This window comes from Odocoileus virginianus, chromosome 4 (assembly GCF_023699985.2).
Source record: "Odocoileus virginianus isolate 20LAN1187 ecotype Illinois chromosome 4, Ovbor_1.2, whole genome shotgun sequence".
Classification (NCBI taxonomy): Eukaryota; Metazoa; Chordata; class Mammalia; order Artiodactyla; family Cervidae; genus Odocoileus; species Odocoileus virginianus.
In genome coordinates this window covers 15,400,382-15,414,253 of record NC_069677.1, presented here as the reverse complement: position 1 = coordinate 15,414,253, position 13,872 = coordinate 15,400,382, and the positions used below count along the sequence as shown (strand labels likewise).

The 13,872-nt window shown below is 42.8% G+C and overlaps 1 protein-coding gene across 3 annotated transcripts in view; it reads right to left on the bottom strand.

Annotated features, from left to right (window-relative positions):
- Window positions 1-825: 825 nt before the first annotated feature.
- TMEM44 (transmembrane protein 44) overlaps window positions 826-13,872 on the bottom strand; it is a 46,808-nt gene continuing 33,761 nt past the window's right edge. The window contains exons 10-11 of one of the 3 annotated variants that reach the window (XM_020877275.2): window positions 9,471-9,503; window positions 6,020-6,941 (exon numbers count right to left, since the gene is read on the bottom strand). In XM_020877275.2, the coding sequence (XP_020732934.2) occupies window positions 6,843-6,941; window positions 9,471-9,503 (132 nt within the window). In that variant the 3' untranslated portion in view covers window positions 6,020-6,842. Of the gene's footprint in view, window positions 2,480-6,019; window positions 6,942-9,470; window positions 9,504-13,872 lie in introns of those variants that run through there. The other 2 variants (XM_070466209.1, XM_020877276.2) reach the window with 2 other exon arrangements.

Below are 13,872 nucleotides of genomic sequence, written 5' to 3'. Positions count from 1 at the left end.
GTTGCAACACTTCCCTCTCTTTAATGTGCAGTGAGTATCTGCAATACACATACACCAGAACTTCTCAATGATGGGAGTGCCTCTTAACTCTAAAGTTCACTTTTACCCTTGTTTCCAACACAAGTTATGTAAATTCTTTGAAGATCTGCACTTTCCCCCAATTCTGTAGTGGGTTGTGCTAACTTTAAGCTCACTTTGCACAAGTTTACCTGGACTACGTAAACTTGGTGAACTTTATGTAAAACATTAGTATGTCATTTTGATGTATTCACTGTCCTTTGTCTTAAGAATGACTTCTAACAGAAGGAACAGCTCTCAGAGCTTTCTGAGAGTCTGTTTCCTGGCTTATAATCTTCAGTTTGGTTCAAATAAAATTCCCTTATTTTCTTCTTAGGTTGATTGTTAACTGAATTTTCATACACAAGAGGTATTTTGTAACCCTATGAATATCTTCTCATGAGTTTTTAGCAATTACTGAGGTCCTTGCCTGTCAAATATTATTATGATGGATCACTGTTTTTAACCCCCCAAAAATATTCATTATGAAAAAGGTATAAAATACTGAAAAGTATAATGAAAATATAATTTCTACATCCACACAGAGAGCAAGATGAAAATACATGCACAATACATAGTTACTTATAAGCTTCCTCTTCTAATATTTACTTCCTCTTCTAATATTTACATGAATGTTATTTGGGGGAGCATATAGGTATTTATAACTTTCTTCAGTTTATTTTGTATAATTATATGATAAACAATACTAATTTTAAAAGTTTATAATATTCTGTAACAATCTATGGGGAAAGAATCTGAAAAGGAATCTGAAAGTAAATCTGATTTACTTTATTGTACAACTGAAACTAACACAACTTTGTAAATCAACTATACTCCAATAAAAAATTTTCTAAACGTTAATGAAGCACCAATAAGTATTAAAAAGCATAACATTTACAAATATATCCATGACAGTTACTTATATATTAATATATATATATTTTCATATGCCTCTTTTCTTATTCATACTAAAGAAAGTGAAAGTGTTAGTTGCTCAGTCGTGTCTGACTCTTGGCAACACCATATACTGTGGCCCACCAGGCCCCTCTGTCCATGGAATTCTCCAGGCAAGAATACTGGAGTGGGTTGCCATTCTCTTCTCCAGGGGATCTTCCTGACCCAGGGATCGAACCCACATCTCCTGCATTGTAGGTGGATTCTTTATCATCTGAGCCACCAGGGGGCTCAAACTACAGAACTCTCAAAAAAAAAAAAAAAAAAAAAAAATCTGTCCTTTTAGTCTTCCCACCTTGCTTTTAAACAACAACTAGGCTTTCATATTTTCTCAGGGGCTCTCTCCTGTCTGTTTTCCCTGGTTTGAGAATCATTGCTATCTGGTCTCCCTTTATTGTTCTTTGGTCTTGAGGGATGTGACGATCAGCAACGAGCTGGAACTACAGCAGCTGCTTGAGCCAAGGGATTTCTCTTGGAACCAAAGGTTTATGCTGCAAACTTGAAAGGGAAGAGAATTTAGGGGGAAATATTTTTAAACTGGGGAATGTATTCAACTGCTTCTACAGTAAAGAAACCACTACTACAAGAATCCACATAATCCCCTTACTATAGAAAGTCTCATAAAAAGACTCTTTTGATATTGTCAGTAAACAATGTTTTAAAAATAACTGCTAATATTGGCACACTCTCTTGGATTCTCCTTTTGTTGCCTGACATTGTCTTCTGCAGATTTTTCTTTTCGTGTTAGAACAGGGAATTCAAGTTGTGAGAATGAGCGAGCCACTCAGGCACTGAACTAGGTGATTTCAAGGTAATTCAGATCTGTTCCTCTGTGGTCTTCTAGGTCTAATACCCAAATAGCATTTGTTCATGAAAGTATAATGTTTAATCTTTCCAAACAAGTGGGGTTTTGAGGCTTTATCACTTTTGTGCCTGTTCTAAATACATTTATGAAAACATCTCACACAAACAGAAAGGCTTTAAAAGTAATTTCCTTAGGGCAATGTTCTCAAAGGATCACTTGAGGAGCTTGTTAAAGATTCCCAGACCCTGGGACTTCCCTGGTGGTCCAGTGGTTAAGACTCTGCACTTCCAAGCAGGGGGCTCCATGTCTGGTGGAACTAAGATCCTGCATAACTCAGTGATGCAAAAAACAAACAAAAACAAATGAACAAAAAACAAACCCCCAAAGATTCCCAGGCCCTGCCCAGATCTAGGAAATCACTGGGCTGGAGCCTAAGAGCCTATTATTTGAACAGATATCACACACACCAGAGCTTTAGGACATACATATTCCATAGTGCAGTTGCTGATCAGAAAGAAAGGCCTATGGGATAGCACTTCTCACACGAGATCAGGCTGTCCTTGGGAAAGACAGTGGCAGCTGCAGTGCAGGAAAGCCCTTTCTCCGGTTGTGGGTTTAGAAAATCTGAGACTTGCATTGGAGATGCTCCAAGTACTAGGACACCTGCAGGAGAGATAAAAGGATGAAGGTCAAGGTTAAGTCCAGAGCCGAGGCGGGACTAGCTAGGCTGCTCTGAGAGCAGATGCGACCTGTTGCAGGCAGGACTTAGAAGCTGGAGGCTAGATCAAGAAAAACAGCAAGAGGAAAGGGCCCTGCACGAAGGATTCCACAGTACAAGCAGGATGTAAAGACAGTTTTGACAAACAGTTCTCAACACCCCGTGGTGTCTCATTAGCTTGTACTTAATGGAAGTTGGAGATATTCTAGCCAAGAAAAACAAAACAAAAACAGTATAATCTTGGAAGCTTACGGCTGGAAAGCACGTTTGAAATCAAACCCAAAGGAGAAAACTGCTAGAACAAAGGAGTCTTAAAAAAAAAAAAAAAAAAAAAAAGAGTGGGTGGGTGGACCATTGCGGGCAGAAGGGAGGAACAGGGCACGATGTTTTCCTTTACAAGCTTTTTGTTACAATCTGATTCTTTTTTTAAAAGCCGTATACCTGTACTATTTAAAAAAAAAAAAGCACCGTATCTTAAATATATTTAAAAACAATCTGCTCTGCAGCACACCCTAAAGGATGCTGAACGATCTCAAATACTTTGAGAAGGGTAATCTCGCGATAATCCCCTTACAAAACAATGGGTGTGAAATGTACCCCAGGAGCCGTCCTCTGCAGTTCCCCCAAGGCCCGGGCGCGGTGGCGGTGAGGTGGGAAGCCGCACACAGCGGGGACTGCGGGGCCGGCACGTGCAGGATTCGCGACTCGCGTGAGGCGGTGGCTGCACAGTGCGCACGCGCCGAGGCGCACAGGCCCTCTCTTCCCGGAAGTTGGCGGGCGGTGGTTTGAATGGATCTCAGGCTGCTGGGGTCTGGCAGAATCCCAGAGGGAAAGGTAGCAAGTAGGAGCTGGGATTCACTTCTCATGGTGCCACTAGAGGCCTCCCTCCCGGTCACAACTTGTGGAAGCCACTCACTGCCCCACTAAGGCAGTGTGGAGGGTGAGAAGGGGGCGAGCGCCCTTGACGCAGGGTAGGGACTTAGCTCTGCTGCAGTCACATAAGAAAAGCCTTTCTTTTTCTTAATGATTGATGAGTTCTTTTTCTGTCACTGTGGAAAATATTCATATATCATATTTAAGACTTTTCAGTACTGGAAGGAAACTGCAGACATTTTTAATGTCATATACTGTGATCTCTTGTTACAGCAAAACTTGGACTCTTTATAAAAGGGGGATTTTATCTTAAACGGATAGTAAAATCCAAACAGAGAGAAGTACCTATGATATAATGAAACCTATTTTTAAGGTGTATCTAAAATTTCTCTTGTTAAGAGTTTATGAACATGTCAGTCTTCTGTAGGAAAGAATTCACTGGCATATTCATAAAAGGGAAAAAAGGACAGAAATTTGCCCTTTCATTTTACAGATGAGGAAATTGTGACCAGAAAAGGAAATGACTTGACAAGGATCTCACTGAAGCAGACCTAGGAACTGGAGCCCAGCCATGCTTCTTGCCTCTCCTGGCTCTGGGGGAGCTCATACCCCATTGTAACAATCACATGTGAGTGTGGCATCAGGAGATTGTTCATACATCTCTTCATCATACTGAAGTACTGGGGGAGATAAGGGGATTGGTTCTTCAGGATCTAGACAGATTTTAAGAAAATTTTACTGATACAGTTCCCCCTAAATCCCAAAGAAAGATTTCTTTTTTGGGGAGATTAAAATGGGTGAAATTTTGTTGTTGTTTTTTTTTTTGAGTAGCTTAAGCAGGGGCCGGATAACCACTCAATCACTTATTGGGGTTGTTGTCAGGCTCTTCACTCTTCTGAAGTTTCTTCCATCTGACAGTGTGATTCTCTGGTTACCAACTGGCTTTTCGGACATATGTGGCCAGGAATTATAGGGAAGAAGGAAACGAATCCTTCTTCAATGTCTACTTTGAGTCATGAGTGTTAGTAGTGTTATGCATTCCATACCTATTACTTACTCTTCACAACATGCTTTCTAGATATCTATTATTCTCAGTCTACCCCAAGAGTTCACCAAGTTTAAGTAACAAGCTCCAAGTCATGCAGATAATAGGCAGCACAACTACTATTATACCATCTCTTGTGTTCAGATGAATGGGTGGGAGAGGAGGGTAACACAATTGGTTCCCAGCTTCTCCCTAGTGTAGGTAACCTCTTTGCATTGCTCTGTGAGTCTTCAGGGCAATTAACTCCCATTATCATCCTGGTCTGACTGACAGTTAGGGATGAAGGTGCAACAGAGGCCCAGGGCAAGAATCCTCTTACTAGGAGGAAGGCATTTTGGCTGGCACTTCTTCGCAAAGGCTCCAGAGTTACAGAACTTCGAATAACAGGCAGGTTCTCATTAAACAATGAGGCCAAACTTTGCTTCCAAAATTCTCAGTTTAAAGGTTCACTCTGGATGAAGAGACTTGGGAGTCTGTTTTGAGACAAGCTCCGACAATGATAATAAGAAATGGTTTGTGAAGGAAGAGGCTGGGACAATGGGATCTAAAGAGATGGTCAACATCTAGAGCTCAAGCAATTTGTGCTGGTCAAAGCTGGCAAGATCACTTGATGTTCTTGAATGAATGGACATTCCCATCAGGATCCGACCAATTTCTGGGAGCATAAGCCAGTCTCCCCTTGGGGGGAGGGGACTTGCTAAAGGCAAACTCCAAGGATGTCATCCTATTCCCATGCCTTTTACCTTTCCAAAGATAAAAACTTTTTCTTCCCTGCTGTCATCAATCAGATTAAACACACTCCCCAAGTTCATACTGTATCCATGACTGTACCTTTCTGCTTCCTGAAAAGTTGTGGCTGTAGGGATGTAAAACTGACCAATCAGCTGTGGCTGATCTGAGGCATGCCAGTCAGCTTCCTACTCTATCTTCCAGTAGCTACCAGTCAGCTATAGAATTAAGTGCCAACTCCCAGTTCCTCTCCAGCCTCTTCACCCTCTCTCTACTCCCATTCTGGCTACATCAGAGTCTTCTTTCCTTGGCTAGATTCCCCCCTTCCCTGCTTCCAATTCTCTGTGTGGTTTCATCTTCTGGAATGTTCTCCTAACTCCCTACCCCTGTCCCCAACTCAAAGTTTCATCTTCCATCAAAGTACAGCTTCAGTGATTAAGATCACAAAGCAAAACCAACTTTAGCAAACTCCATTACAAGACAACCAGGAAGAAAGAAAAAAAAAAAAAAGACAACCAGGGTCCAAAGCAACTGGATAAATAGGGTAGCTTTAGGTTCACTTCTAGTTCACAGGTCACCCAGGGAATTGATTAGAATCTATGCAGAGACCTGTGGAACCAAACTGCTTCCCTTAGGCACCCCCTCTTTCATGCTGGTGGGACTTGCTCTACCCCTTCGGAGCAACTGGGCAGCTGCTGCTGAATCACACAGGCTGCCAGGGGCCAGCCAAGAGCAGAGCTGTGTTTCTTGGCATTTCTCCCAGATCCCCTCGTGGCCGACTTTGAAGGCTGTTCTGGGATTCAGATGTACCCCTGAGCTCCATGGTGAAATACTGTAGTTCTCTCAATCAGGATTTATTCATTCCAGTGTTCCTCCCACCTTAGATCCAAAATAAACCTGCAAGAAGATTTTGGTGCTTGAATTTAACACTTCTGGCCATGCCTCTTACCCTGTGCATGCTTTCAGCTACCTTCTAAGGCAGACAGTCCCATTCACCTGAGACCCTGCTCCAGCATACACTTTGCCAGATTGGAGCAAGTTCTCGTATCTAGAGCAATTCGCTTTGCTTGCCTTTGCAATACCAGGGATCTTGTAAACACTTGGTTGATCAAACAGTCCTCTCTCAACTTTCGTCAGGAAACTCTAGTGGGTTACTGGAGGGCAGTAGCCAGGTCCCATCAGAACTTGTCATTGTGTCCTAGACACCCAGAATGTGGGCCCACTGCTTGCTAGGCTTAGCCAGGTCTTGCAGAATGGGGCTTTACTGAGATCCAAACATATTAGCTGCTTGTTAGATGAACTCATTCACAGCAGATATTCAGAGTATGGTTGACTCCAAAGGGAAAAGGAAAAGAGGGCCCAAAGTCCTTTAGATTATATGTCAAAGCACGAGTGGTTTGTGACAAACTGCAGATCCTTAGAACAAACTTTGGGCATATTCAAGTCTGTCCAGTGGGCCCAAAGTCTTAGTTCCATCCTGAGCCGTAGTGCAGACCAACCAAGCTCCATGACAGCTCCTGGTTCCTCACTTTCATGGGCAGCCTTGGCAGAAGCTTAATTCCTACCACGGCTGTCCCTGCTGGTTGATCCCTGCTCAGTTCCTGACAAATGCTTGACCTTGGTCTCTGGGCTGCTGAGTTGGCTCCAGAAAGTGTTATTCATCAGAGGGCAAGTCCGCTGGCTTCACCACCTGTGTGCCTGTGATCTGCGTGTCTCGTGCTGTCTTTGTTCCCTCCAAGGTTTACATCCTCAGGATCCCACTGTGGAAAGAAGACACAAGAGGTACCTTGGTGGACTAGACCCGTCCTATCTCTTACGGTTCCCCCGACAGCTCCAGTCCTGGTTCTCAAGGCCCAGGCACAGATAAGAATAAACAGATAAGAACAGGTTAACCAGGCCTGTGATTCTAGGACCTAACAGAGCAAGTGTAACTTTAAATCAAGGAATTAACAGACAGCTACCATGAATAGATCAGTCCTACTTCCCCTCCCATTCTCTGTTCCCCCTGTCTTCACCAAGTCCTTCTCTAGTGAGCCTGAGGCATGTTCCCTTTATCCTGAGAATTTCCATCTCTATGCCAGACTTATTCCTAGAAAAGACCAGGAAAACTCAACCTATTCTTTATGGCCCAGGTAAGTTCCTTCTCTTCCAAGAAGCCTACCCTGACACCCACTGAGCTCTTACCCTCTTCTCTGTACTGCTTGTATCACTGGTTTGCGGCTGATCATGGGAAGTCCTGCCCTTTGCCTGAGTGTCTACTTTGTCCTCAGGTAGATAACAGAGCCCCTTACGAGTAGGGCACTAGTCTACCCTTGCCCCCCACACCCCATATGGTGCTTCTTCTGAACTTGAGGTCAGCCAACTGGTCAAAAACAAACACTTAAAACCTAATCCAGAGTGGTGGTCACTGCCAGTGAATATTTCATCACTCTGACTCAGACAAGTATGGGAAACTGAAATTTGCAGGAGTAGGAGTAAAAGGTTAAAAAAAAATAGGTGAGCACACAAGTACTGATAAAGCTGTATGCAAAGTCTTCCTATTGTTCTAATAGGATGGATAAGAGAGAAAGCTCTGTATAAGGGCCAAGAGCAAGGGAATCCTTAGTGATTCCAGCCACAGAGGTATGTGGGGGTCAGGCTCAATTCACTTCTGTGGGTCTTAATTTCTCCATGTGTGCACTGGGAGTCTGAATCAGGAACTAGATAATATGAGCTCTCATTTCTGAGTTTCTATGACTGGTGAGTCTGAGTCACAAGGTTGCATTTGAAGGTATCAAAAGACCCAGGAAACAACAAGCAAAGGCCACATAGGATGTGTCAGCCCAGGCCAGACAATCTATTTGGGCAAGAAAATAGAGCCAGGCATCGATGTGCACTCAAGAAAAATGCTCCTCCAGCTGCTCAAACATGAATCAAACAATCCAGTCCTTAGAAGGTCAGGACAAGGTCCTCAAGGCTCCCTGAGTCACTTGACAGACAATGCCTGCAGCCTGCCAGTTATAAAACACAAACTGTAGTTCTGAATAGGAAGAGTCCAGTTTAATTCGTGATTTACTGATAATAACTGAATTGATTCTACTACTTGGTCAGGAGAAACAGCATTGCGTTAAAATGACCACCTCACCTCCCAGTCACCTTGCTGGTGAGGGCCCGAGCTGATCTGTTGGTGTCTGGGGCTGTGTCAGGCCCTGCCAGTTTCTCATCTACCTGTGGTTGCAGACTTGGGGGCATACCTCTAAGCAAATCCCTTCCAGATGTTATCAGAGATGCCAAGTTAAAGAGCTCCCTGGCCCCTCGGCCTCCAAGACCCAGTTGCCAAGCAGCGGAAGCAGGGGCCTGGTCCATTCTCTGAGAATGGACGGTGTGCTCCTGGGTGAATTCTATTTTCAAGCGGAGACCCACGTGCTAGATCTGGTTTTGGACCAGCCTCACCAAGAGGGCCCAGGGTGCTTATCAAAAAGGCTCCCTTGACCCCATCTGTAGTTTGGGATCTAAGACTTGGCATTTGAACAAGCTCCTAGGGTGATTCTTAGCCACCCTGATGTATCAGAACCACTGCTCCAGCTCCTAAAATGTCTTCTTAAGAGTTATCCTTGCTACTCCTGACCAGTTCAGCTGCCGGGAAACAGAAACTCTGATGAGGTGCACTCTTTAAACTGGGTTGAAACCTTCAAAAACATTTTAAATCTCTTCCTTCTGAATTCCCAGAATAATGTGTTTTTAAATGTCCTTTTAAGTAATAAAAAAAACATCGCTGGAATCCAGGCATTCAGAGAATTGAGCAAAAGATAATCTACTCTCTTATCATAAAAACAAAAAACATCCTGGGAGGTGACAGGCACAGGTGGCTGTCATGAATCATGTGCTCATTTGTCGCTTGGAGGCGAGGATGGAAGGGAGACAGGAGCCAGCTGCCCAAGGTCTCCAAGTGACAACCGGCGGGAATGTTCATCTCTGCTCTCGCAGTCACTCCCAGCACCATTACCGTTAGGGAGCTGCCGGGCTTCCTCCTGTTCAGAGACTTTTGTTCCAAGCACATTTCTTCCTTGGGTCATGCATCTTCTCTGAGTCCCCACTAGATGGTTCAGACAAAGCAGAAAGAACTCTGAACTGAAAGAGCCTGGAAAGAACCTCAACTTTCAGACTCTCCTCTTATTTTCAGATTTTTTTTTCCCCTAGAGGAATTCGGCATGGGCCCAGCCATCTAAAAGGGGCTCACAAAAACAGGAACTGAAATCAAGCCACAGGAAGTCCCTTCTGGAATAAAGAGAGAGCACAATTGTCCATACCTGCTCCGAGATTAGGGCTTCCCAATACTTCTGCTGCAGAATAAAAAGAGATAAAGAAAAAAAGTGTTGAATAGAGTTTGCCACCATCCCTGAGCAGAGCAGAGATCAGCGCCAGCCCATCAGCTCCGTGAGCCAGGAGCCTGGCCCTCCACTGGGCTGGAGGCAAAGGAGCAGCTGACTTCAGCAAGCAAGAAGGCAGCAGCTACAAGTGGCTCCAATTTAGTTAAATGGTCGCTAGGATAATTGTGATAATTATGAAGGGCTTGAAAAAGATTATCATCTATACAGATTTTTTAATTACTATTATTAGGACTTATTATTATTAGACATACCAATGAAAATTCCATTGATTAACCACATGGCTGAGATGAATCAACTCGAAACCATAAAACTAAGAAAGAGAGATGCAAATAAAATCTTCACCTTGAAACTACGGGGTATTTGCTTCCACCCAAGATTCATTTTTAATCAGCCTTTACTGTACAGTTGGTTCCACCCCAAGCCTCAAATATATCTGCTTCAGGTTCTCAAAGGGACCTCCTGCGGTGCCCGGGACGTGTGTGTGTGTGTGTGTGTGTGTGTGTGTGTGTGTGTGTGTAGCTGTGTTATCTGAATTAAGTTTATAAAAACTTTATTGAACCCCTCTATTTGTCTGCTGATAACTGCTAGCCCAGAGATGGGGCTCTGCCATATATGTGTGTGTTGGGGGGGGCGAGGAGGTGGGGTGGAGTTCCACTCCGGGCCAGGGCTGGAGGAAGGGGTGGAGCAGGCAGAGAGGTGTCCCAGACTGTGCTGGTGGAGCTCTGCCCCAAGCTCACACCCAGGGTACCTGGAAGGCCCGGGGCAAAGGGCAGAGACCCCACCTTGACTCTAAGGAGGGCAAAGAAGGGGCACCAAGGCTGGGTTCTTGGTCAGTGCCCCCACACAGGCTCCCTACCCCTCACTGGGAAGGATGTGGTGGCCCCAGCAGAAGAGAAGGCAGCATATGGGGGGGGGGGGGGTGGGCGAGGCAGAAATGAAGCCTGACAGTCTTCTCCCCAGTTCCTCCCTCTTCCCCCGCCTTCCCATCCCCGCCCCCGCCCCATGAAGTCCTTCCCCCTTTTTGCAGGAGGACAGAATGTACTTCAAAAACTTGAGTCACCACTGACTTCAGCTGTACCACACCTTTTTCTTTTGAACAACTTTTTAATTATAAGATTTTCAATCATACACAAAAGTAAAACAGTAACACCCATGGACACATCCTCCTTCATTTGTTCTGGCTCCCCCAAGTTTTCATTTGCTGAAGTATTTTAAAGTAAATAATGTCATCTGTAAATACTTCAGTATGTATCTTATAGATCAGGACTTTAAAAAAATCCTAAGCACAGTGCCATTATTATACCTAACAAAATTGTTATAATTCCACAGCATTCTTTTTTAATGACATCCTGCTGGAGGGAACATAAACTGAAAAACAAAAGATTAATTGGAGAAGATACAAAATTACTAAAAATGATGGTTCCCCATACACTGCAAAAGACGGAAAAGTTGATGACAACATAGGGATTGAAAAAATTACATAACTTCTGCAAACGTAATGGCAATAAAACAAGAGGTGAAAGAAAGAATGGTAACCTTTGTCTTTCTAAGAAAATACAGATGTTTATGTAGAATATAATTGGTGATGTGTGATTACCACAGTGAGTTTTGTTGTTTGTTCTAAAAAATTTACTAAATTCAGTGTGATATACTGGATTATATTCTGGAACAGAATAAGAATTTTAATGGAGAAGCTGGTGTAATTCAACTACAGTCTGTACTTTAGTTAACAGTAATGTACTACCGGAATAATGTTCATTTCTCAGTTCTGACACATGCAGCATGGTGGTGCAATGTGTTAATCTTAGGGGGAATTGAGTGAAGGTAAACAAGAACTCTCTGCTCTACCTTTTTAACGTTTCTGTAAATCTAAGATTATTCCCAAATTAAAAAATGTATTTAAAGACAAGCAAACAAATAAAGAAGCTGGAGTCCTCCAACTGGGTTTGAAATGAAACCTTGAAGCCTCCCTTCCAAAATCTTCAGCAACCTAAAATTTCAGAAGAGCGCCGTCTAGTGGAAGTAGTAGCCAGGATTTCTTTTCCAAGTTCCTTTCTAAACCAATGAGAATGTCCCTAAGGAGTACGATTAATCCAAATCTTTGTAACTGAGGTCTTTCTCCACCCCTTGCGAAAAAAAGTGAAAATAACATTTTTGTAGTCTTTTCCCTGTCTCAGGAGCAAAATTTATTCATTTTTGTATAGAAACTTTTCAAGAAACCAAACTGAAGACTGCTCATAATTCTATCCCTGAAAGAGAGCCCTTATAATTTAATTCTCTGAAACACACACACACAAATTAAATTATGCAAATTGCTTTTCTCTCTTAACACAGAATAAGCATTTCTATATACCCTTAAATTGTCTTTAGGACCACAATTCCATCACTTTCATGAACCACAGCACACAGTATTTCATTTCAGTTCATTGCTAAAAGTATACATTTTTGTGTTCTGAAATCGGCCCCCAGGTCATCTGCTAACTTCTTTGTTCCTGAAGACTCTGAGGTGTATCTCAGCCACCGAGGAGAGACTCACTTTCCAGACTGGCAGCTGAATGGGCCCCCAGAGACCATCTGTCCAACTCCCTCCTTATATTTAAGGAGAAGAGACTTCCCCAAGCCTGGGGTGGTGAAATGTTGCTGGACTCAGGACCTGTTATAAAGGTTTTTTTTTTGCTTTTTTTTTTCTGATCATAAAGTTTTGAGACTGGCCAGATACACACCAGCTACAGTTCAGTCTTAGATTTCATTAAGTAGATTTCTTTTATTTTCCTCGCACCACTCAGGCTTTTAAACTTTCCACTGTACACTTCAATATTTCATCCTTTCTATTTCTTTAGTTAATCAAGCAGTTCTGTAGCACTTAACTTGGGATCAAACATGGCTTCACCTCTCATACATTCTTTCCACCTCTTTACCAGCTCTCTACCTTTCTACCTTACGATTACACAGTGGAAGTGACAAATAGATTCAAGGGATTAGATCTGATAGACAGAATGCCTGAAGAACTATGGTCAGAGGTTCATGACACTGTACAGTGATTAAGATCATCCCCAAGAAAAATAAATGCAAAAAAGCAAAATGGTTGTCTGAGGAGGCCTTACAAATAGCTGAGAAAAGTAGAGAAACTAAAGGTAAAGGAGAAAAGGAAAGATATACCCATTTGAATGCAGAGTTCCAAAGAATAGCAAGGAGAGATAAGAAAGCCTTCCTCAGTGATCAATGCAAACAAATAGAGGAAAACAATAGAATGGGAAAAACTAGAGATCTCTTCAAGAAAATTAGAGATACCAAGGGAACATTTCATTCAAGATGGGCACAAAAAAGGACAGATGGACCTAACAGAAGCAGAAGATATTAAGAAAGGGTGGGAAGAATACACAGAAGAACTATACAAAAAAAATCTTCATGACCCACATAACCACAATGGTGTGACCACTCACCTAGAGCCAGATATCCTGGAATGCAACGTCAAGAGGGCCTTAGGAAGCATCACTACGAACAAAGCTGGTGTAGGTGATGGAATTCCAGTTGAGCTATTTCAAATCCTGAAAGATGATGCTGTGAAAGTGCTGCACTCAGCACGCCAGCAAATTTGGAAAACTCAGCAGTGGCCACAGGACTGGAAAAGATCTGTTTTCATTCCAATCCCAAAGAAAGGCAACATCAAAGGATACTCAAACTACCACACAATTGCACTCATCTCACACACTAGCAAAGTAATGCTCAAAATTCTCCAAGCCAGGCTTCAAAAGTACATGAACCGTTAACTTCCAGATGTTCAAGCTGGATTTAGAAAAGGCAGAGAAACCAGAGAACAAATTGACAACATCTGTTAGATCATCAAAAAAGCAAGAGAGTTCCAGAGAAACATCTACTTCTGTTTTCTTGACTATGCCAAAGCCTTTGACTGTGTGGATCACAACAAACTGGAAAATTCTTCAAGAGATGGGAATACCAGACCACCTGACCTGTCTCCTGAGAAATCTGTATGCATGTCAGGAAGCAACATTTAGAACTGGACATGGAACAACAGACTGGTTCCAAATTGGGGAAGGAGTACGTTAAGACTGTGTATTGTCACCCTGCTTATTTAACTTATATTCAAAGTACATCATGAGAAATGCCAGGGTGGATGAAACACAAGCTGGAATTAAGACTGCCAGGAGAAATATCAATAACCTCAGATATGCAGATGACACCACCCTTATGGCAGAAAGAGAAGAAGAACTAAAGAGCTTCTTGATGAAAGTGAAAGAGGAGAGTGAAAAAGTTGGCTTAAAACTCAACATTCAGAAAACTAAGATCATGGCATCTGGTC